The sequence below is a fragment of the Oncorhynchus clarkii genome, chromosome 19, assembly GCF_045791955.1.
Source record: "Oncorhynchus clarkii lewisi isolate Uvic-CL-2024 chromosome 19, UVic_Ocla_1.0, whole genome shotgun sequence".
NCBI lineage: Eukaryota > Metazoa > Chordata > Actinopteri > Salmoniformes > Salmonidae > Oncorhynchus > Oncorhynchus clarkii.
In genome coordinates, this window is record NC_092165.1 from 16662233 (window position 1) to 16685235 (window position 23003).

The 23003-nt window shown below is 43.3% G+C and overlaps 2 protein-coding genes across 3 annotated transcripts; one reads left to right on the forward strand and one right to left on the reverse strand.

Annotated features, from left to right (window-relative positions):
• The first annotated feature begins 934 nt into the window (after positions 1-934).
• Positions 935-3300, forward strand: LOC139374862 (voltage-gated monoatomic cation channel TMEM109-like). Its single transcript, XM_071116034.1, has 3 exons — positions 935-1414; positions 1641-1743; positions 2487-3300. Exons 1-3 carry the CDS (start codon positions 1214-1216, stop codon positions 2828-2830), a joined length of 648 nt encoding a protein of 215 aa, XP_070972135.1. The 5' UTR covers positions 935-1213; the 3' UTR covers positions 2831-3300.
• On the reverse strand, positions 3052-22531 carry LOC139374861 (uncharacterized). 2 transcript variants are annotated; one of them, XM_071116031.1, is made up of 11 exons: positions 22241-22516; positions 15619-15664; positions 14712-14914; positions 14304-14385; positions 13583-13867; positions 10679-10890; positions 10376-10411; positions 7154-7234; positions 6863-6976; positions 6147-6248; positions 3052-6073 (listed from the first exon to the last, which is right to left on the reverse strand). In XM_071116031.1, the coding sequence occupies exons 2-11, from the start codon at positions 15662-15664 to the stop codon at positions 5978-5980; spliced, it is 1257 nt and encodes a 418-aa protein (XP_070972132.1). In that variant the 5' UTR covers positions 22241-22516; the 3' UTR covers positions 3052-5977. The 2 variants fall into 2 exon arrangements, with proteins under 2 accessions (XP_070972132.1, XP_070972133.1); XM_071116032.1 differs by lacking the exon at positions 10376-10411 and having other exon boundaries at positions 3055-6073; positions 22241-22531.
• Positions 22532-23003: the final 472 nt, after the last annotated feature.

The following is a 23003-nucleotide window of genomic DNA, read 5'->3' on the forward strand; positions in this document are numbered from 1 at the left end:
ACAAATAGACAACGGGAGATGAGGGTATGAAAATAAAGGTTGGTATAAAATAAAATACATTTGGGGCTGTCGACTGCCAAACTTTGTTTGGTATCTTATTCTGCCTCTATACAACTTTGTATGTGTTGTTTGTTGATTCCTTTTGGAACGTTCCACAAATTATACCCACCCGATAGAGGAGGCGCAACCAAGAAGACTAGTAATACGTCGGGACTACATCAGATCTGTGTAGTTTAAGATCTGAAAAGTCAAAACGAGAGGATGTATGGTTAGAAATAATGACGCAGTTCGTTGGGTTTACAAATACATGGTACTGAAATTTAGTTCAGTTGAATTCCGACTCATATAGGAGTTTATTGAAATTATATAGTAGATATAATTGAAAAACAGCAGTGAAAAGTACAATTGTGGATATACAGGTGCAGTTGGGTAGAGGAGAAATTAAAACATTAATTCGAAAAAAAAAATGGGTTAGATCGCTGGCAGAGACAATGGGATGGAAGTAGTAAAGGAAGACGTTTTTATAGTACAAGGAAATCTGTACGGGAGATGGTGTCATATAATGAGAACAGAAGGGAGGAGGTTATGTTGTGTAGGATGAGATTCGGGCATATGGGATCGAATGTATCTTTTGAAATTGATAGGGTAATATGGTACTGGAATGTGTAATGGCTATACGGTAGAGGAAACGGTTGAACATGTATTACCATTTTGTGGAATGTGTGTAGGTTGTTTGACAGGGTCAGAGGTTGGACGGGAGTGGGTGGTATTTGGGGTGGGGGTGATGGGAGTAGTGAGGTTTGTACGGAGTTATTTTATTAGAAATCCGGGGTTGGTTAAGAGAATATCGTGGCATAGATAGGTCTTCACACTCCAGTACAGTAGGTGGCGGTGTATGCGCTTGTCAGTTAATTGCGATTCGCCAATAAAACTTAAGATGAAGAAGAAAGGCAACGCAACTACTGCAGTACGTTTTGAGTTGGCCTGCCTACTTACTATATCCTGGAAACTTCCGTTAGAAACTTACTTTTTTTTTTGTTGCTATATGTAAGACATAGGCTACATTGTAGCCAATATGTTCCTGTCCGTAAAGTGGCCGGTTTAGATTGTTGTAGCATATATTTTTGCAGTGAAACCATATTCAACTAAATTTAAAGACGTTGGATGTTTTTATATTTTTATTGTTTGACTTTACATAAGGCGTCTGAAAAAAATGAAAGTGTGTTTTGTCGTGTGTGTGCTGAGCACGGTGGTAGTTTCTTGTTCGGGAGAAAATAGTCGCTTCGAGAAGTCATTCAACTATTCCCCGGGAATGATGCAAGTCCTCCGGGAGACGCTCACGGATTTGTCTGAGGAGGCGCACGGTTACCTGGTCCACCTTCTCGGGGCAAGGTCCGTTGAAAATGCACAGAAGGTGAGGAACAAAGAATAGCCGGCTCTAAGTTTAGATTTAACAGTAGTTCGAATCATCAATTCTTAGTCTAATGATGTCAGTTCTTTTTTCGAATTAGGTAGGTGCAAGTAGTAACAAGTCGGCCATATACGGGAACCCTTATGCACCCTTGTTTTAGTTCCGGATTTAGTGACCCATGTGTTTGCCTCAAACAGAACCCTCTCAACTCTCTCGACCCTCCTATCAGTGTTTCTTTCAGGTGGTCAAGTATCTGGCTGAGGCAGCGGCCAGTGGAGCGAATGTGGTTATGAAGTACCTCACCCAGTTCCTGATGGCAGCAGGAGTTGATGGTAAACAGCTGGGATCATTCGTTATAATATTAAAGGCAAAACATATGTTAGATCAACACTCCTATTCCCACTTTAGGAATACAGGCCCAGAAAGCTATTGCAATACTCTAGTCAGTCACCAACACTGTTTCCAGAGAGCTAAAGCATGTCACGTGCAGGCTTTTGTTTCAGCCCAGCACTAACACACCAAATCAATGTCTCGATGAGCAGTTGACTAGTTGGATCGGGTGTGTTAGAGCGGGGCTGGAGCAAAAACCTGCACAACCAGTGGCTCCCCGGGACCAGGGCTGATAACCGGTGCACTATTCAATAATGGAACAGACAGTTGTCAATACAAAAATAATTTCAAATAAGTCATTCTATTGATTGATCCCACATCATGCAACATCAACACACAACCCATATACAGTGCAATGGTACACTCAGTCATTTACTGTAACTGTTCTCTGTAGACACACAACACAAAACCGGATGAAAGTCTGACCTGCCAAGGGAGCCCTTTACCCACTGGCAGACATGCCCTGGATTAGGTGTGTGCGCCAGACGGGGAAGCCTTTTTCTCCACATTGCCAACAGTAACCTACTAGGCTTTGTGACTATAACTACCGGTACAATAATTACATAGCAACATACTAAAACCACATTTTTGCCAAGTCTTGGAATGGAGACAAGGGAGCATTTTAAGATTGCTAGGCCAGAAAATGCACTAATATCATGTGTATCTATTTCTTTCTCTCCTCCAGTTGAAATGCCTGTTAACAGTATCACCCCAGATGCTGTGGTCTATATCGGTCAGTGGCTTCTGCTGGCTCTCATTGGCTACTGGCTGCTGTCCCTGGCCTTCCGATTGGTGGCGTCCACTCTGAGGCGGGTCCTGTGGCTACTGAAGCTGGGTGTGGTTTTAGGACTGTTTTGCCTGATCCTAAGTGACAGCAGTGTTGGAACGGAGACTACGGCGCTGCGATTGGCCGGCCTGGTGAGCATCTGCGTCCTATTGGGTATCGGGGGCAACAACACCTACCTGGAGGATCAAGTGAGGGTGCTAGAGAGACGAGTGAGAGAAATGGAGAGGAGGAAAGACAAGTGAGGGGTGGATGGATGGGAACTGAAAGGCCTTGTTTTGTACATTAACCTAGGTCTAGGATCGTAACAAGGACGTTGTACATAAAGTTTTGTTAAAAAAAAAAAAAAGTATCATTTTGCATAATGAAGCACTTTGCCTTTTTCGTAAAGATCTTAGTTAATTTGTGTGTGAAACAGAATTGACAGCAAATATGATTAGCTTGTTTTAAAGGAAACAGACGGACAGAGTTGTGTTTTCTGTTTATTGAGGTGGACATATGCATGTCCTACAGACTGTTCTACAATAAATGCTTTTGATATTCACAGAATAGAAACACTAAACATTCCATAAGGTCTAACGATATGGCATTGGAAATCATATTTTCTTCATGTCTACACCGATCACCTTTCATTCTCGTGCCTTTCCAGTTATGGCAGCATACAACACAAACAAGTTCTCATAAAACAAAACGGATGCATACTTCCTATTACCTACATTTGAGATCTGTCCATTCCTTTTAAAGCGTGTTGCGTGTAGGGGGATGAGACAGTTGGTGAGAAAAGCAGTTTTGGGAAGAACGTTTTAAAAGTAACTCCAAAAGTTTAAGCGTAATCAAGAGGCCTTCTCATCTGCCCTTCTCCAATTGAGATTATCCCTTGACCAACTAGGGCCAGGAGTTTTTACTGTTCTGGTTACATGGTCTGGAAATGACCTCTCCCTGAATATAATCATGTAAAATAAATTTCTCATCCCCTGACCTGACCAGAGGTTCCTAATGAATGTACCCAACGGAAGCAAATAGGTTGAAACGGGTAGGGACTAACTGAATTTGTCCCAAAAAGTTGTTACTGTTTGCTTCATTGTGCACTTATGAATACACCCCAGGACAAGAAGGCACTGGATGCGTTTGCGTGATAAGGCTTAAGCAAACGACTAGATGAAATTCGAGGAGTGAAATCGGGGAAGGAGCAACTGCGACAGCCAAAAGTTTGGGCACGTGGTTTTGTACCAAATCTCAGACGAACATAGCAGTGTTGCCATTGTTATAAAAGTATTTCTTTGTAACGTTCAAATAATCATGTCTCCAACTCCCATATCACATGATCATAATTTGAAATCATGCGTGTGTACATTGTACAAACAATGAGAGACTCGTATCACATTCATTTTGTATATATCCACTGTATACATAAATCAAGGCAAAGTTGGTTCCTGTTTCAGTCATGTCTTTGGTCACGTTCGTGTGGGTCAAACAAAAACATCCTAGTGATTGGTTGACAATAGAGCCTCCCACAATGCAGGTGATGGCTGCAGGAGGAAGTTGGTGAAGAGCAACTGCAGAAACTTGCAGTCAAAACTTCATGAACTTTTTTTGCAAAGTTCATGCAGTTGACATGTAGGCACAAGTGGGATCATTTTTATCCCCATAATGGATCACACTTTGAAAGGTGGTGGCCACCGACTTAACAAAAGTGATCCGCTCAAACTGTCTGTAAAACCTTCAGGAGTGCTTCATTATTTAAGAGACGAATAGGATTTTATATTTAAATACCAAAATGAGCCTTTTAAACCAAGATGATATGTGTTGCAAATGGCACCCTATAGTACACTACTTTTGAGGGGGATGCAGACGATGTATAACATCTTAATAAAATAGCGCCCTCCCAGTGTATTAAGTTATTTGACGCTACATACCCACCCTGTTGAAATGACAGCAGTTTCATATGTAGAACTAAAATGATACACCATGCATATAATGAAAAATGGCTATACTTTGGGAAGTAAAGGCATTTCTGATCGTATTTGCATATATATAGAGATAGATAGATAGGATATACACACACATACACACTTTAAATATACACAACAGGAAGTGGCTACCTGACTGGCGGAGAGCTTTGCTTGGTCTACCGAGTGGATGATGAGTTGTCCTAGCACCTTCTGAATGTATGATTAGGAGTGATGTGGGTTCTGATACACTTAAAAAAACATTTCCAAAAAGGTTCTTCGGCTGTCCCTATTTTTGGTTCCAGTAGAACCCTGAAAGGCAGTTATCGGTTGTGTTCCTCTCCTCAGACGTAGCTGACGAATGCCAGATCTTACAACTCTTGGATAGCTATTTTACGTATCAGCTAACCACATGTTCGACTGTGCATGACTGCACAGCCGATGACGTGGCACGCAACCATTGGTTGAAGCATGCAGCGTCTCCGCAGGGGAACACAACCAGTGTTTGATAGATGCCATACATTAAATTGGTGGAAGCCCTCAATGGCGCTGCCCATGCCAATACTGCCTTTTGGCCACTAGAGGCCTCTATCATTCTCTATGGGCTACACACTGGCTACATTCCAATTCTCTTGTACACTCCCCTTCTAAAAATAAATGGACTGGGAATATGGTGGAAACTCCCTCAAGACAGTTTTTGGAACCAATCCAATGCTTAAATGCATGATAGGGAGTGGATCAGTGCACACTTCTGGAGAAGGGTGGGGATCATGGCCTCTGATTCAGTTTGACATGTTTTCCCCCCCACCCAGACATTTTGACTGACTTCATCACAGCTATACAGGAAATAGTCCTTTCAAATGATCTCCTTTCCTTCACTAATATCCAATTTACACAGAGACAAAAAAAACAACCTTTTAAATTTGGTTACTTTCGTTTGTGTATACGTGAAAGGTGTAGGGAGTAATAAAAAATAAAAAAACATGGGTACATTTAAAAAAAGAGAGCTAGTAATGAAACCTGTTTTTTCACAGACCCTGTAACCCCAAGAAAAACAGTATCTGTGAGAATGGATCTCTGTCTTTTTGCAGGGAAATTCATTAACACTTCCATTGTTTAACACCTCCCTAGTTTGAATCGCAAACGGGCCCCATGGTTTAACGGGGGTAATCTAAATATGCATTTTTAAATGTATAATAATAATAATAGTCTTATGTCAGAAAACAGTATAACACTCACCAGAAAAGGATAGATAGGTGATTTGAGGGGCAATGTCTAGGTCACAGTTACATCTACGACATACTGCTTCCTCTGCTATCTCTCCCCATTTATAGAAGTGGTCACAGTCAAGGAGATGAGCAAAGGAAGCCATTGAACCGTATTCGGGACGGAGCCGTGGCAACATTACTAAGGCCGCTCCTGATTGGACCGATGACAGGCGTTCTACAGGAAGTTGGTGGGGGCGTTTTTTCCTGTGTCGATGTTGAACTGGAAGGCTCCGTCTGTGGAGTGCAGAGCTTCAGAGGTGGGCGGGGGGACCTGGGGGGGAGGAGGGAGGAACAATGTCAGAAGGTGTGTGTGTGTGTGTATGAGAGAGTGAGTGAGGACTGACCTGGGGTGGTGGATGGGCAAGGAGGGGATCAGCAGGAGACATGTTCTCCATCTTTATCTCCTCCTTCCCTGAGGGGGCGCTGTACATCACCGGCGCATACCCCTGAAACACACACAGTTACGCAAGCTTCCACACACACACACACACACTAACTACACTCTGAGATGAGAAGGATCAAAACCAGAGTGGAATATGACAGCCACAAAGGAAAAGAGGGAAGTGGAGTGAGAAAAGACACTATGCAACGGTTAAGTAGAGATATACCATCGGCGCCACAGGGTACTGGTTAGGCTCTACTCTACTGTTAGTGGTCAGGCACAGTTAGATCGTAGAACAGGGGGAAGAGGAGTAGGGGCTGATTTATAGAGTTGTGTAGAATAGGGTTGACTAGCATAGAGTGGAATAGAACAGAGGGGAGAGGAGTAGGGGCTGATTTATAGAGTTGTATAGAATCAAATAGGGTTGACTAGCATAGAGTGGAATAGAACAGAGTACACTCTTAGTACATTTTTTTTTCTATGTAGAACCTTGAAGGGTTCTTTGACTCTCCCCATAGGATAATCCTTTTTGGTTCCAGGTAGAACCCTTTCTACAGAGGGTTATACATGGAATGCAAAAGGGTTCTACCTGAAACCAAAAAGGGCTCTTGTATGGGGACAGCCAAAGAACCCTTTTGGAACCCCTTTTTTCTAAGATTGTAGAGTATAAATCCCTACCATCGGAGGAGCACCAGGGTTGTACTGTGGCTGGTTGGGTGGTGGGCCAGTCCACTGTGGGGGCTGGGCAGGGGGGTACAAAGGGTCCTGGGAGGGGTAGCCTGGGTTGAAACACTGAAACAAACCACAACAAAACACTGTCACACTCTTTTTGTTTCTTCTCCCGAGGAGTTTCACACCTGACGGGGGTTTATGAGGGTTCACTAACAACCATACCAACCGCTGATATAATGAAGAGATGGGTGGACTCACAGAGAGAAACATAATGGGGGAAGAGATGGATGGACTCACTGGTTGAGGTGGGGGTCCGGTCCATTGAGGCTGGCCAGGCATCCCAGGGTTGGGGGGAGGGTAAACCTGAGGGTAACCTCCCTGTACATGGAGGAGCACCACAGTAAAACAGAGGGACTCAAACATACTCAAACACTATTGGTGTTGTGTAGTTGTGATTATGTTGTGTAGTTGTGATTATGTTGTGTAGTTGTGATTATGTTGTATGTTCTTGGATGCTATTTTTACGTATCTGCACTCCTGCCTACACAATTAACCCTCGTGGGATAAATAAAGTATTTTGAATTGAATTCTATATGCGATATACTCATACAAGTACTCTACATAAACATATACTAACATGGACAACCACAGTTCCCAAAGTTAGATAGAAGGACTTATATACTCAACACATTATGGTTCATGACAAGACGAAGATAAGAAAACGACACACACAGTTGTGGCCAAAAGTTGAGAATGACACAAATATTAATTTTCACAAAGTCTGCTGCCTCAGTTTGTATGATGGCAATTTGCATATACTCCAGAATGTTATGAAGAGTGATCAGATGAATTGCAATTAATTGCAAAGTCCCTCTGCCATGCAAATGACCTGAATCCCCAAAAAACATTTCCACTGCATTTCAGCCCTGCCACAAAAGGACCAGGGTCAGTGATTCTCTCATTAACACCGGTGTGAGTGTTGACGAGGACAAGGCTGGAGATCACTCCATCATGCTGATTGAGTTTCAATAACAGACTGGAAGCTTCAAAAGGAGGGTGGTGCTTGGAATCATTGTTCTTCCTTTGTCAACCATGGTTACCTACAAGGAAACACGTGCAGTCATCATTGCTTTGCACAAAAAGGGCTTCACAGGCAAGGATATTGCTGCCAGTAAGATTGCACCTAAATCAACCATTTATCGGATCATCAAGTTTTAAGTTCCTCGGCAGGGTAGCCTAGTGGTTAGAGCGTTGGACTAGTAACCGGAAGGTTGCGAGTTCAAACCCCCGAGCTGGCAAGGTACAAATCTGTCGTTCTGCCCCTGAACAGGCAGTTAACCCACTGTTCCCAGGCCGTCATTGAAAATAAGAATTTGTTCTTAACTGACTTGCCTGGTTAAATAAAGGTAAAATAAAAAAATAAAAAAATACACATCACAGACAAACTGAATTGGTCCACTCACACAGACAGCATTGTGAAGAAGGCGCAGCAGCGCCTCTTCAACCTCAGGAGGCTGAAGAAATTTGGCTTGTCACCAAAAGCACTCACAAACTTCTACAGATGCACAATCGAGAGCATCCTGGCGGGCTGTATCACCGCCTGGTACGGCAACTGCTCTGCCCTCAACCGTAAGGCTCTCCAGAGGGTAGTGAGGTCTGCACAACGCATCACCGGGGGCAAACTACCTGCCCTCCAGGACACCTACACCACCCGATGTTACAGGAAGGCCATAAAGATCATCAAGGACATCAACCACCCGAGCCACTGCCTGTTCACCCCGCTATCATCCAGAAGGCGAGGTCAGTACAGGTGCATCAAAGCTGGGACCGAGAGACTGAAAAACAGCTTCTATCTCAAGGCCATCAGACTGTTAAACAGCCACCACTAACATTGAGTGGCTGCTGCCAACACACTGACACTGACTCAACTCCAGCCACTTTAATAATGGGAATTGATGGGAAATTATGTAAATATATCACTAGCCACTTTAAACAATGCTACCTTATATAATGTTACTTACCCTACATTATTCATCTCATATGCATACGTATATACTGTACTCTATACCATCGACTGTATCCTTATGTAATACATGTATCACTAGCCACTAACTATGCCACTTTGTTTACATACTCATCTCATATGTATATACTGTACTCGATACCATCTACTGTATCTTGCCTATGCTGCTCTGTACCATCACTCATTCATATATCCTTATGTACATATTCTTTATCCCCTTACACTGTGTACAAGACAGTAGTTTTGGAATTGTTAGTTAGATTACTTGTTGGTTATTACTGCATTGTCGGAACTAGAAGCACAAGCATTTTGCTACACTCGCATTAACATCTGCTAACCATGTGTATGTGACAAATAAAATTTGATTTGATTTCAAGGAGAGCTGTTCAATTGTTGTGAAGAAGGCTCCAGGGCACCCAAGAAAGTCCAGCAAGCATCAGGACCGTCTCCTAAAGTTGATTCAGCTGTGGGATCTGGGCACCACCAGTACAGAGCTTGCTCAGGAATGGCAGCAAGCGGGTGAGAGTGCATCTGCACGCACAGTGAGGCAAAGACTTTGAGGAAGGCCTGGTGTCTTCTCTCCAGGAAAAACATCAGGGACAGACGGATATTCTGCAAAGGGTACATGGATTGATCTGCTGAGGACTGGGGTAAAGTCATGTTCTCTGATGAATCCCCTTTCCGATTGTTTGGGGCATCCGGAAAAAAGCTTGTCCGGAGAAGACAAGGTGAGCGCTACCATCAGTCCTGTGTCATGCCAACAGTAAAGCATCCTGAGACCATGTGTGTGGTTGCTTCTCAGCCAAGGGCGTGGGCTCACTCACAATTTTGCCTAAGAACACAGCCATGAATAAAGAATGGTACCAACACATCCTCCGAGAGCAACTTCTCCCAACCATCCAGGAATAGTTTGGTGACGAACAATGCCTTTTCCAGCATGATGGAGCACCTTGCCATAAGGCAAAAGTGATAACTAAGTGGCTCGGGGAACAAAACATAGATATTCTGGGTCCATGGTCAGGAAACTCCCCAGACCTTAATCCCATTGAGAACTTGTGGTCAATCCTCAAGAGGCGGGTGGACAAACAAAAACCCACAAATTCTGACAAACTCCAAGCATTGATTATGCAAGAATGGGCTGCCATCAGTCAGGATGTGGCCCAGAAGTTAATTGACAGCATGCCAGGGCGGATTGCAGAGGTCTTGAAAAAGAAGGGTCAACACTGCAAATATTGACTCTTTGCATCAACTTCATGCAATTGTCAATAAATGCCTTTGACGCTTACGAAATGCTTGTAATTATACTTCAATATTCCATAGTAACATCTGACAAAAATGTCTAAAGACACAGAGGCAACAGACTTTGTGAAAATGTGTCATTCTCAAAACTTTTGGCCACGACTATCTATTCCAATGACATATAAAACACAAGGCATGCACAAACCAACACACCACAGTATGTAGTTAAGTGTATAAAGAATAAATGGATAATGTACCATGTTAGGATCTGGACCTGGGCCATGATAGAACGTCTGCAATAACCACAGAAAATAAAACTCGTCACGTTATTACCGCTCAACTACAAAACACCACGAGTTACTGCAACAATGTCATTATTATAGTAGTGCAGCATGGGAGACGAGGAGAGACCGATTAGAGGGAGGAACCTAAAGGGCAACTTCTAAATGGGATTTGTCCCAAACAGAACCATATTCCCGAGTGAACTAGTTTTGACCGGAGACCTATGGCGAGAATCGGGTGCCATTTCGTAGCCAAGCCACCATCTAACTATCCCTCACCGGCACACCAGGTCCAGGGGACACCCCTCCTCCGGGCATGTTGTAGCCGGGAGGGGGGTGCAGAGTCTCGGGGTTGTCCAGTTGGATGGCGGTGGTGTCGGGGGATTTGTTCTTGAAGATCCTCTTCCGGCAACAGAAACAGATACTGGCGGGGATACCAAGCAGGAGGAGGAGGGCCATGAGGGGGTTGCCTGCTTCACTCTCATGTTTGTCTGGAGGGAGGGAGGAGAGGGAGAGAGATGCAGAAGGAGCGAGTCGGGGAAGTTAATTTGAGAGACATTGCAAAGCCGTAAGGGGAACAGGAGGGAGTGATTGACAGACGACATGTGTTTCACTCTATGCATGTTGTATTCTATCCCCCCCTCACCCCACCCCCCTCTTTCCCACTACCCCATAGCTTACTGAGCAGCCCTGTAGTCCTACAAATAACCAACTAATTAGTGACAAACAGGGACATATGAGCTGCGAGCCAAACAATGCGTATCCCGAATGGCACCCTATTCCACTACGGGCCCTGGTCAAAAGTAGTGCACTATATCAGGAATAGTGTGCCATTTGGAACGAAGGGCCAGTATACCAGACCATTGGGAAGGGATCCTGATGCTGTGTCTATTTCCATGACCTACTCGAACTTCAACATGACCTAACAGAGGTAATTTAATTCTAAGAATTCTATGCAGCCAACACCACTTGTCTCTCTCTATACAGCACCAGTTTGTATCTATCGGACTTGTTACTACTTACACTATGCACTAAGCATACTTGGATATTTGTGGACTAGTTTTGACCAGAGCCCAGTGTACCAAATAGGGTGCCATGGGGTGCTTATTACATATGCTGCGGCTACTGTTAATTATCTATCCTGTGGCCTAGTCACTTTACTCCTATCTACAGTGGGGAGAACAAGTATTTGATACACTTCCGATTTTGCAGGTTTTCCTACTTACAAACCATGTAGAGGTCTGTAATTTTTTTTATCATAGGTACACTTCAATCATGAGAGACGGAATCTAATCTGTCCACACACTCAAACAGACTCCAACCTCTCCACAATGGCCAAGACCAGAGAGCTGTGTAAGGACATCAGGGATACAATTGTAGACCTGCACAAGGCTGGGATGGGCTGCAGGGCAATAGGCAAGCAGCTTGGTGAGAAGGAAACAACTGTTGGCACAATTATTAGAAAATGGAAGAAGTTCAAGATGACGGTCAATCACCCTCGGTCTGGGGCTCCATGCAAGATCTCACCTCGTGGGGCATCAATGATCATGAGGAAGGTGAGGGACCTGGTCACTGGCCTGAAGAGAGCTGGGACCACCGTCTCAAAGAAAACCATTAGTAACACACCACGCCGTCATGGATTAAAATCCTGCAGGGCACGCAAGGTCTCCCCCTGCTCAAGCCAACGCATGTCCAGGCCCGTCTGAAGTTTGCCAATGACCATCTGGATGATCCAGAGGAGGAATCATTAAGAGCATTGAAGATGGGTCATGGCTGGGTCTTCCAGCATGACAACGACCCAAAACACACAGCCAGGGCAACTAAGGAGTGGCTCCGTAAGAAGCATCTCAAGGTCCCGGAGTGGCCTAGCCAGTCTCCAGACCTGAACCCAATAGAAAATCTTTGGAGGGAGCTGAAAGTCCGTATTGCCCAGCGACAGCCCCGAAACCTGAAGGATCTGGGGAAGGTCTGTATGGAGTAGTGGGCCAAAATCCCTGCTGCAGTGTGTGCAAACCTGGTCAAGAACTACAGGAAACGTATGATCCCTGTAATTGCAAACAAAGGTTTCTGTACCAAATATTAAGTTCTGCCTTTCTGATGTATCAAATACTTATGTCATGAAATAAAATGCAAATGAATTACTTTTAAAATCATACAAATGTGATTTTCTGGATTTTTGTTTTAGATGTCATCTCTCACAGTTGAAGTGTACCCATGATAAAAAATTACAGACCTCTACATGCTTTGTAAGTAGGAAAACCTGCAAAATCGGCAGTGTATCAAATACTTGTTCTCCCCACTGTATATGTACAGTGCAGTCGCAAAATAGTCAGACCTCTACTTTTTCCCCCATTTTGTTACGTTACAGAATTCCTGTAACGGAAGACTTGGTGGGTCCAAACTTCTTCCATTTAAGAAAGATGGAGGCCACTGTGTTCTTGGGGACCTTCAATTCTGAATACATTTTTTTGGTACCCTTCCCCAGATCTGGGCCTCGATAATCTTGTCTCGGAGCTCTAGAGACAATTCCGATATGGACCTTCGTGGCTTGGTTTTTTCTCTGACATGTACTTTCAACTGTGGGACCAGAGACATGTTCGTGCCTTTTCAAAATCATGTCCAATCAATTGAATTTACCACAGGTGGACTCCAATCAAGTTGTAGAAACATCTCAAGGAGGATCAATGGAAACAGGATGCACCTGAGCTCAATATTTCTGTATTTTACAAAAGCTTCTAAAAACTTGTCTTCGCTTTGACATTATGGGGTTTTGTCTGTAAAGTAATGAGGATTATTTATTTAGACAATTTTAAGAATAAGACGTTACGTACCTCATACCCCTGCTCATCAACTGGGTATTGGTACTCTGTGTCTATAGCTATGTTATCAATACTCATTGTATTTATTCCTCGTTATTTATTATTATTTTTTATTTTGTATTGTTGGGAAGGGCCCGTAACTAAGCATTTCACCAGTCCTACACCTGTTGTTTTAAGAAGCATGTGACAAATAACTAGAATTGTTTTTTGTTTTTTTTCATGATTTTGAACGCAGGAAGCGTCTGCGCAGACCAAGGTTTGGAGTGAAGTAGTATCCCTCCCAACACACTCACGATAACTCAGTCGAAGTGAGTAACGCTGCAGAGCTAACTAACAATCTATGGCAACACAGCGAAACCACAACCTGTGAGTTCCATCCTGACGATGGCGACCACCCGGTCTCGCGTGTCCTTCAGCGTGTAGTAGCCCACGTCCGAGGTGTTGACGTTCTGGATGCTGATCTTGGTGGAAAGGGTCTTGACCCGGTTCCAGTAGTCCGGGATGTCCTGGGCCACCACTGCCCCATCATGCACCAGGGTGACGTTGACGTTGGCGCCCGAGAAGGAGAGCGTGGCGTCGGCCTGGTCGATGCCCTCCAATGAGATGTGGAGTTCCTCGCCCACCACGCACTTCGTGTACACACGCCTGGCTGAGAAAAGGAAGAACATGTTGCATTAGGGGAAAAGGGTGAGAAAAAGAGGGGAGGAGGGTGTACATGAAAGGGTGAGAGAGGGGGGTGGGTGAGAGAGAGTGAGAGAAAGAGAGACAAAAGGCCAAGACAATAACAAAGTAATTGTAATGGCTATCTAATTAAAGGGATAGTCCCAGGGTCAGATGAACTCGTGGATACCATTTATGAAGGACATTAGAGGTAGTTTTGCAAGCCAATGCTAACTAGCTCTAGAGCATGCGAGCTGTTCCTATAGACTTCGTCATTGCGCTAATGCTAGTTAGCAACTTCCTTCAAACTTAAGCAGAGACATAAAAATGGTATTCACGAGTTAATCATCCTACTTCCACAGAGTCCGAAGGGCTTCATGCCAAAATCCCGAAATGTCCCTTTAAATAACATGCAAAGCACTCACTGGTCACAGCCACTTTGAGCGAGGAGATCTCCTTGTTCCAGTAGTCTCTCTGGACATAGGTCCCCTGGTCCTTGTAAGTCACCTTCAGGGGGCAAAGGTCAAACACTTAACAGGGATGATAAAATCAAACTTTATTTATAAGTGCATTTAAAATCTCTTCACAAAAATGTTTAAATAATATATGAAATGAAGAGGTAGAGGATGGTAGGTGCATTGCTGGGACGGGACAGGTGTTAAGTAATATTAACAGTACCGGTCAAAACCAAGTGGTGAGTTTTGTTAGAAGTAGGATACCATCTCCTCAAATCCCTGCTTAATGACCTCTGGTGGTATGATTCGAGTTGATATACTTTATTGTCCCCGGGGGGGTGAAATTTGACTTAGACAATTAAAGAGACAGTCACTCACTTTGTCCAGATACCAGCTCCTGTCGGTTCCTGTCCCAGACACCTTTCCTCTGGTGGCCCGGGATCCACGGTCCCAGTACAGGTACGTCTTCAGGGGCTCTGCAGCGGGGGTGAACTCCAGCTTCTCAGCGCTCTTCGGGAGGTAGATCTTCAGCTGATGCCCGTGGGACAGACGCTTGTGCAGGTCGGGCACCACGTAGCCATCTGAGTGCGAGAGAGTGAGAGTGAGTGAGAGAATATGGATGAGAGCAAAAGTGGGGAGGAGGATAGAGAGAGAGAGAAAAAGGGTGTGTGGAAGTGAGGATTAACACATTTTACTCCACATTATCTGAAGCCGTGGTAAAACACATAATGTAGCTTGAAACCCTTTTAAAAACAACTTTCATTTACAAATTCTTGGCATCTGCTGACATTGTCCCAAATGGCATCTTATCTTCACTATAAAAGTGCACTATGGGCCGTGGTCAAAAGTAGTGCCCTATATAGGGAATAGGGTGCCATTAGTGACGGGCCCTAGGTTTCTGCTGTTGCCTAATGCAGTTGGTGGTGTAGGAAGGTGTGGTGCAGGAGCCGTAACGGGCCCTACCTACACGGCAGTGTGCTTTTGAACATTCCTGACTATTCATCTTGAAATGTCAACCGAATATCATTTGTCCATTAACTGTGTTTTCACATGTTTTTTTTTTGTTTTGTTTTGTTCGTGACCTTTCAGTGGAATGTAAAAGAGCTAATAAAGCGGGAGTGCTGGTGACACTCCCCGCTCGCAACTCCCGGCTGGGGACCGGGTTAAAAATCATTGTCATTCTTCCCAGCTTTCTCCCCTCTCCACCCCTGTGTCATTTCTCATTTATTTTATTTTCTCTTTAAAAAAAAAGATATAAGGGAATACACAGGAAGCTCCAACTCACCCACACTGAGAACAGTGCCCAGCAGGATCCAAAGACTCCACATCATCTGTATTGGCATATCACAAGAAATATGATAAATGATGTTATGAACAGGTTGTGTGTGGGGGGGGGGGGGGGGGGGGGGTGTAAGACAGACAAACAACAAAGTAACTAAATGATGAATAAATAAAAGAATAACCCCAATTTACAGTGATGCTGATCATTTATACAGTAAAACTACACCAAAAAATGTCTTCTGTGCAATCTAAATAGTCACAACAAAACCGGGGGAGTGATTGTTACAGTAGCAGGGGGGGGGGGGGGGGGGGGGGGGGGCATGTTAGGACAGTGTTCCCCACCGTTTGGTCTTGGCACAACCCTTTTAGTACTGGATAGAGGAGACTAGAGACTGAGGTTGCGTCCCAAATGGCAGAGATTCCCTAAATAGTGCACTACTTTTGACCATGGCTCTGGTCAAAAGTCGTGCATTTGATAGCGAACAGGGTGCCATTTTGGCCGCAGCCTGTCCAGACTGGAAATGAGGTCTCTAGTGGGTCAGGAGAAGATGTGAAGAGCAACAGGGACGGGCAACTAGAGGTCCGCAGGCCCTTGGATCAATCCCCCCCCCCACCCCCCCCAAAAAAATATGGAATTGTAATCAGTAAACTTCATGGAACACAAAGTGTGACTGCCTTTAAAAAGCAACGAATCCATTTGAAAACAGCATGTGTGGCATCGATGTGAGTCAGAAGCAGTTCTTCTAGTGCAGTGATGGGAAACTGGAGGCCCTCAGATACATTTCCCCAAAACGTTGTGGGCAACTGCAGACCCTCATGATGAGTTCAGATTTATAGATGAGCGCAAATAATGCAAATCAACGGAGCTCAAAGTGATAAATAATGTAGGCTATTTACTATAAAAAGCTTAACTGATCCTAGATCCACGGCATTCCTACTCTGAGACACTTAGGGGTCCATGGAGTTACCAAGGTAACGTGGGCTCCCGAATCACAACCGGCTGTGATTGGGAGACCTATAGGGCGGCGCACAATTGGCCCAGCGTCGTCCGGGTTTGCCCGGTGTAGGCCATCATTGTAAATAAGAACTTGTTCCGATTTGCCTAGTTAAATAAAGGTTACACAACATGGCCGGTCACACCGCTACCCCCCGTCATGTCTCAGAACAAAGTTTATTGTACAACCCTTCCTGTTGTTGTAATGCTTACAGTCCTCTCCCATACACAGCACAGCCAATGTGGAAAAATACACCGTTTACACACATCCTCTGGAATTTGCACGCTACTGAAGTGTGTGAGTGAGTGTGGAATTCGATGCTTCACATTTCGTGATTCTATGGCAATATGGCTCTGTGATAGGCTATAATAGTTTTATACCTTTGTGTAGCCTAACCATCAAACAATTTCTCAAACTGTATTTTAATCATTGCCACACTAAACCGAAGGTGGGCAATATAATTAGTCACTTGAAATGATTACAGAGATGTTATAAAGACTCTGATCATATCTATGATTAGGCTACATCGACCATTCCACAGGCCTGTAGACCATCGCATGCAATTTATAATATGTATTTTTATTTTATTTTAAATTAATGATTTATTATGACGTATAACCTATTCTCGGGCATCTCTCCGGCATGATCTATAAAAACTAGGAAACAAGCATAACCGTTTGATAAGGATCGGACCATTCTCCCCCCCCCCCCCCCCCCCACCCAAATCTAACTGCCTGTAGCTCAGGACCTGAAGCAAGGATATGCATATTCTTGATACCATTTGAAAGGAAACATTTTGAAGTTTGTGGAAATGTGAAATTAATGTAGGAGAATATAACACATTAGATCTGGTAAAAGATAATACAAAGAAAAAAATATGCGTTTTTTTTCATCATCTTTGAAATGCAAGAGAAAGGCCAATATGTGACTTAGGAATCTAAGGAATCTTTAGATTTTGGCCACTAGATGGGAGCAGTGAATGCGCAACGTTTTAGACTGATCCAGTGAACCATTGCATTTCTGTTCAAAATGTATCAAGACAGCCCAAATGTGCCTAATTGATTTATCAATACATTTAAGTTCATAATTGTGCACTCTCCTCAAACAATAGCATGGTATTATTTCACTGTAATAGCTACTGTAAACTGGACAGGGCAGTTAGATTAACAAGAATATAAGCTTTCTGCCCATTTCAGATATGTCTATGTCCTGGGAAATGTTCTTGTTACTTACAATCATCATGCTAATCCCATTAGCGCACGTTAGCGCAACCATCCCGATCACATAGAGGTTAAATGGCCTCAACCTGATGAGGATCCATAGAACACTACAGTTAGTAGTGGCAGTCTCTGCAGAGAACTAGCAGTTCACATGGGGCTGTATAATCTACAGAGAATGATGCTTTTACTTTGGGAGTGGGACAATAGATTGTTGTTGCTTAAATTCTAACAAACAATGATGAACCAGAACCACATTCAAGCAGATTTCTAGGAATGAAGGAAGTCTACTATTTTATACAGTGGGGCAAAAAAGTATTTAGTCAGCCACCAATTGTGCAAGTTCTCCCACTTAAAAAGATGAGGCCTGTAATTTTCATCATAGGTACACTTCAACTATGACAGACAAAATGAGAAAAAAAAAATCCTGAAAAATCTCATTGAAGGATTTTTTATGAATTTATTTGCAAATTATGGTGGAAAATAAGTATTTGGTCAATAACAAAAGTTTCTCAATACTTTGTTATATACCCTTTGTTGGCAATGACAGAGGTCAAACGTTTTCTGTAAGTCTTCACAAGGTTTTCACACACTGTTGCTGGTATTTTGGCCCATTCCTTCATGCAGATCTCTAGAGCAGTGATGTTTTGGGGCTGTTGCTGGGCAACACGGACTTTCAACTCCCTCCAAAGATTTTCTATGGGGTTGAGATCTGGAGACTGGCTAGGCCACTCCAGGACCTTGAAATGCTTCTTACGAAGCCACTCCTTCGTTGCCCGGGCGGTGTCTTTGGGATCATTGTCATGCTGAAAGACCCAGCCACGTTTCATCTTCAATGCCCTTGCTGATGGAAGGAGGTTTTCACTCAAAATCTCACGATACATGGCTCCATTCATTCTTTCCTTTACACGGATCAGTCGTCCTGGTCCCTTTGCAGAAAAACAGCCCCAAAGCATGATGTTTCCACCCCCAAGCTTCACAGTAGGTATGGTGTTCTTTGGATGCAACTCAGCATTCTTTGTCCTCCAAACACAACGAGTTGAGTTGTTACCAAAAGTTATATTTTGGTTTCATCTGACATTCTCCCAATCTTCTTCTGGATCATCCAAATGCTCTCTAGCAAACTTCAGACGGGCCTGGACATGTATTGGCTTAAGCAGGGGGACACGTCTGGCACTGCAGGATTTGAGTCCCTGGCGGCGTAGTGTGTTACTGATGGTAGGCTTTGTTACTTTGGTCCCAGCTCTCTGCAGGTCATTCACTAGGTCCCCCGTGTGGTTCTGGGAATTTTGCTCACCTTTCTTGTGATCATTTTGACCCCACGGGGTGAGATCTTGCATGGAGCCCCAGATCGAGGGAGATTATCAGTGGTCTTGTATGTCTTCCATTTCCTAATAATTGCTCCCACAGTTGATTTCTTCAAACCAAACTGCTTACCTATTGCAGATTAAGTCTTCCCAGCCTGGTGCAGGTCTACAATTTTGTTTCTGGTGTCCTTTGACAGCTCTTTGGTCTTGGCCATAGTGGAGTTTGGAGTGTGACTGTTTGAGGTTGTGGACAGGTGTCTTTTATACTGATAACAAGTTCAAACAGGTGCCATTAATACAGGTAACGAGTGGAGGACAGAGGAGCCTCTTAAAGAAGAAGTTACAGGTCTGTGAGAGCCAGAAATCTTGCTTGTTTGTAGGTGACCAAATACTTATTTTCCACCATAATTTGCAAATAAATTCATTAAAAATCCTACAATGTGATTTTCTGGATTTTTTTTCTCATTTTGTCTGTCATAGTGTAAGTGTACCTATGATGAAAATTACAGGCCTCTCATCTTTTTAAGTGGGAGAACCTGCACAATTGGTGGCTGACTAAATACTTTTTTTGCCCCTCTTTTAAAAAAGGTCCAATGCAGATGTTTTTATCTCAATGTCAAATCATTTCTGGGTAACAATTAAGTACTTACTGTTATTGTTTTCAATGTAAATGGTAAAAAAACATTTTTTTTAAAGAAGCTTCTTAGCAAAGAGACATTTCTCAAGCAAGATTTTTGCTAGGACTGTCTTGGAGTGGTCGGAGTGGGGAGGGTAAAACTGAAAACTAGCTGTAATTGGCAGAGAGGTTTGGAGACAACGGGAAGGGAGGGAAATACTAGTTAATAGACCTTTCTTATTGGTCTATAAACTAATTTGCCGCCTGGTGATGTCACAAAGCGGGCCAAAACTCCATACCACCAAATCAGGCTCTCTTTTCAAATAGCTATTACACTAAAAATGGGATTATTATAATTTTCACAGTATTATTCCAACCCCATAGTGTGGAAATTAAGAGTTTATTCCCAAAATGCTAGATCCACCAATTTTTCACATTTGTTTTTTTTCATCAGAAATTCTTGATTATGGGTACCTTCATGTGTGTTTATTATATTATTGTTCTCAGATGAATAATTCATAGATGCGTATGAAAAACGCTATTTATGAATTGTTTAACTGAAATGGAATGTTCGTATCCTGTATATTTGACTGTGATATGTGGGCATCTCAAGTATCTATTTTAAGATTAATCCACTTACTGTATGTCATTATGGATAAGAGCATCTGCTAAATTAATAAAATACCAAATGTAAATGTTTTGCATACAGATCTCATATTACTGCATCGAATTATTTTGGTATAATATGGTTAGACATTAATGTCACAAATGTATCATTTATATTTCTTTATAATTTTTTTAGTTATTTGTTACATTTGACTGTGTAAAACCTAGCAGTACTACTTGTTTATTTGAGAGTGAGGCGGATGTATGTAGCCTATAGAAGAAAAAAAAAAAACATACGATTATTTTGTCTCTGAAATGAAACCATCAAGTGATAGATTTTAAACAAATACATGTCTGTCCTCATAACAGTGTCTCTCTCCATTTTCCGGGAGGAGCTTCACGCAGTGACCGGCAGAACTAAAAGGGTAGTCTGAGCGTAGTGAAAAGAACGCCGCGGGCGTGTTCAGACCGACAGCAGAAATTCTTCGCGTATTTATTCCGCGTTCAAATCTACCGGGAACTCGTAACTGGGAACTAGGAAATCTACGAATTCCGACTTTAGTGGGTTCGAAACAACTGAAATCGGGAAAGAAACGGGCTCCGACTGAAAAATCGATTTGAACGGTCAACCCGCTCGGAATTCCAACTCGGGAACTCTTTCTAGAGCTTCGACTTTCCGACCTGAAGATCACTGATGTCACGAGTTCCCAGTTGTCTTAAACGCGGCATTAACACTGCGAAGCCCGTCCAGGGCACACGTGACTTCCCACATTGATTCATTAGTGATAGAGTTCCAAATGGCACCCTGTTCCTCCTAGTGCACTGCTCTGGCCAATTCGTTTAACACTTGATTTTTGTTATTTTTTTTTACTTTTTATTATTTGGTCAATATTTTCTTAGCTCTTCGTGAACTGCACTGTTGGTTAAGGGCATTACACGGTAAAGTCTAAATTATAGCAGGGTTAGGAAGTCCGCAGGACATGGGCAGCAGGTAATAATTTATACTATTTACAACTGTAACAATGATACATGTCCATTGGGGTGGAGGCAGGGTAAATGTCCATTGGGGTGGAGGCAGGGTAAATGTCCATTGGGGTGGAGGCAGGGTAAATGTCCGTTGGGGGAGGGTCGGGTGTCAGCGGCATTGGAGTGGAGTGGCTGTACCAGGTTGTGATGCAGCTCGACAATATTATCTCGATGGTGTTCCTACACTGCGAGGACAGGTCACATTTCAAATCAAACTTAATTTGTCACATGCGCAGAATACAACAAGTGTTGACCTTACCGTGTAAAGCCCTTAACCAACAATGCAGTTCACGAGGAGCTAAGAAAATATTTACCAAATAATAAAAAGTAACTTTTATCAATTGAGATTTAACGAATACGTCTAATTGAACAACCCCATGCCATGATTAGATAGTAAAAAAACTATGTATTTAATCAACATTTCTGAACATGGATATGCAGTGTTTTGGAATGAAACAAATTTACATAAAACACAGGATTGTCACGTTTTGGACTGCACTGTGCCATTAACGCCTATAGTGCGGTTCACTGTGACCGGGGAGATGGCGAGTCTGACTCAAAACAATATGCACACACGCACAACCCACCTTGCACGAGACAGGGAGACTCGCACGCAAGCGCCCAGACACCATGGATTACGATGCAATAAAAATAACAAGAATCACCAAAGCAAATTCCAAACAAACATCACTGAACAAGGCAATTGAAGTAAATCCTACAAAGAGTGTCAATTGCCTGTTGCAAAGAAACAGGCTGAATAAACTAAAAGCCACAATGGAACATTTCATTTTGAGCAGTAAACATGGATCTCACACACACTTCTTATTGTGCATGCAGAAGAAATAGATAGGCGACATACCTTGATATGAAAGAATCCAGGTGATTATTTAGCTGTTTTTCTCCTCATAACAGTGTCTCTCTCTCTATTTTCCGGGAGGAGCTTCACGCAGTGACGGGAGATGATAGAACTAAAAGGGTAGTCTGAGTTTAGTGGGGAAAAAACCGCACGGGCGTGTTGAGACTGCTAATGACGGACGGGCAGACAATGGACCTGATCGGACAGCTCAGAGCCTCTGCTCTTTTCTGTCCATAAGAAACAATTGGATTGGTGGAAGAGGCAGGGCAGGGCAGGAGCAAGGAAGGAGGGTGTGGTCAAGCAAGGCAGCAGAAATTCCTCGCGTATTTATGCCGCGTTCAAATCTACCGGGAACTCGTAACTGGGAACTAGGAAATCTACGACTTCCGACTTTAGTGGGTTCAAAACAACTGTGAACCAAAAAAACGAGCTCCGACTGGAAATAATCGATTTGAACGGCCAACCCGCTCAGAATTACAACTCGGGAACTCGGGCCTTTTTCTAGAGCTTCGACTTTCCGACCTGAAGATCACTGATGTCACGAGTCCCCAGTTGTCTTAAACGCGGCATTAACACTGAAGCCCATCCAGGGCACACGTGACTTCCCACATTGATTCATCAGTAAGATAGTCCCAAATGGCACCCTGTTCCTCTTAGTGCACTGCTCTGGCCAAAAGTACTGCATTACAGGGAATAGAGTGCCATTTGGGATGCAATAGTCTAGAAGATACAGGAGGATAAAATGTATCTAGATGATTCTCTCAAA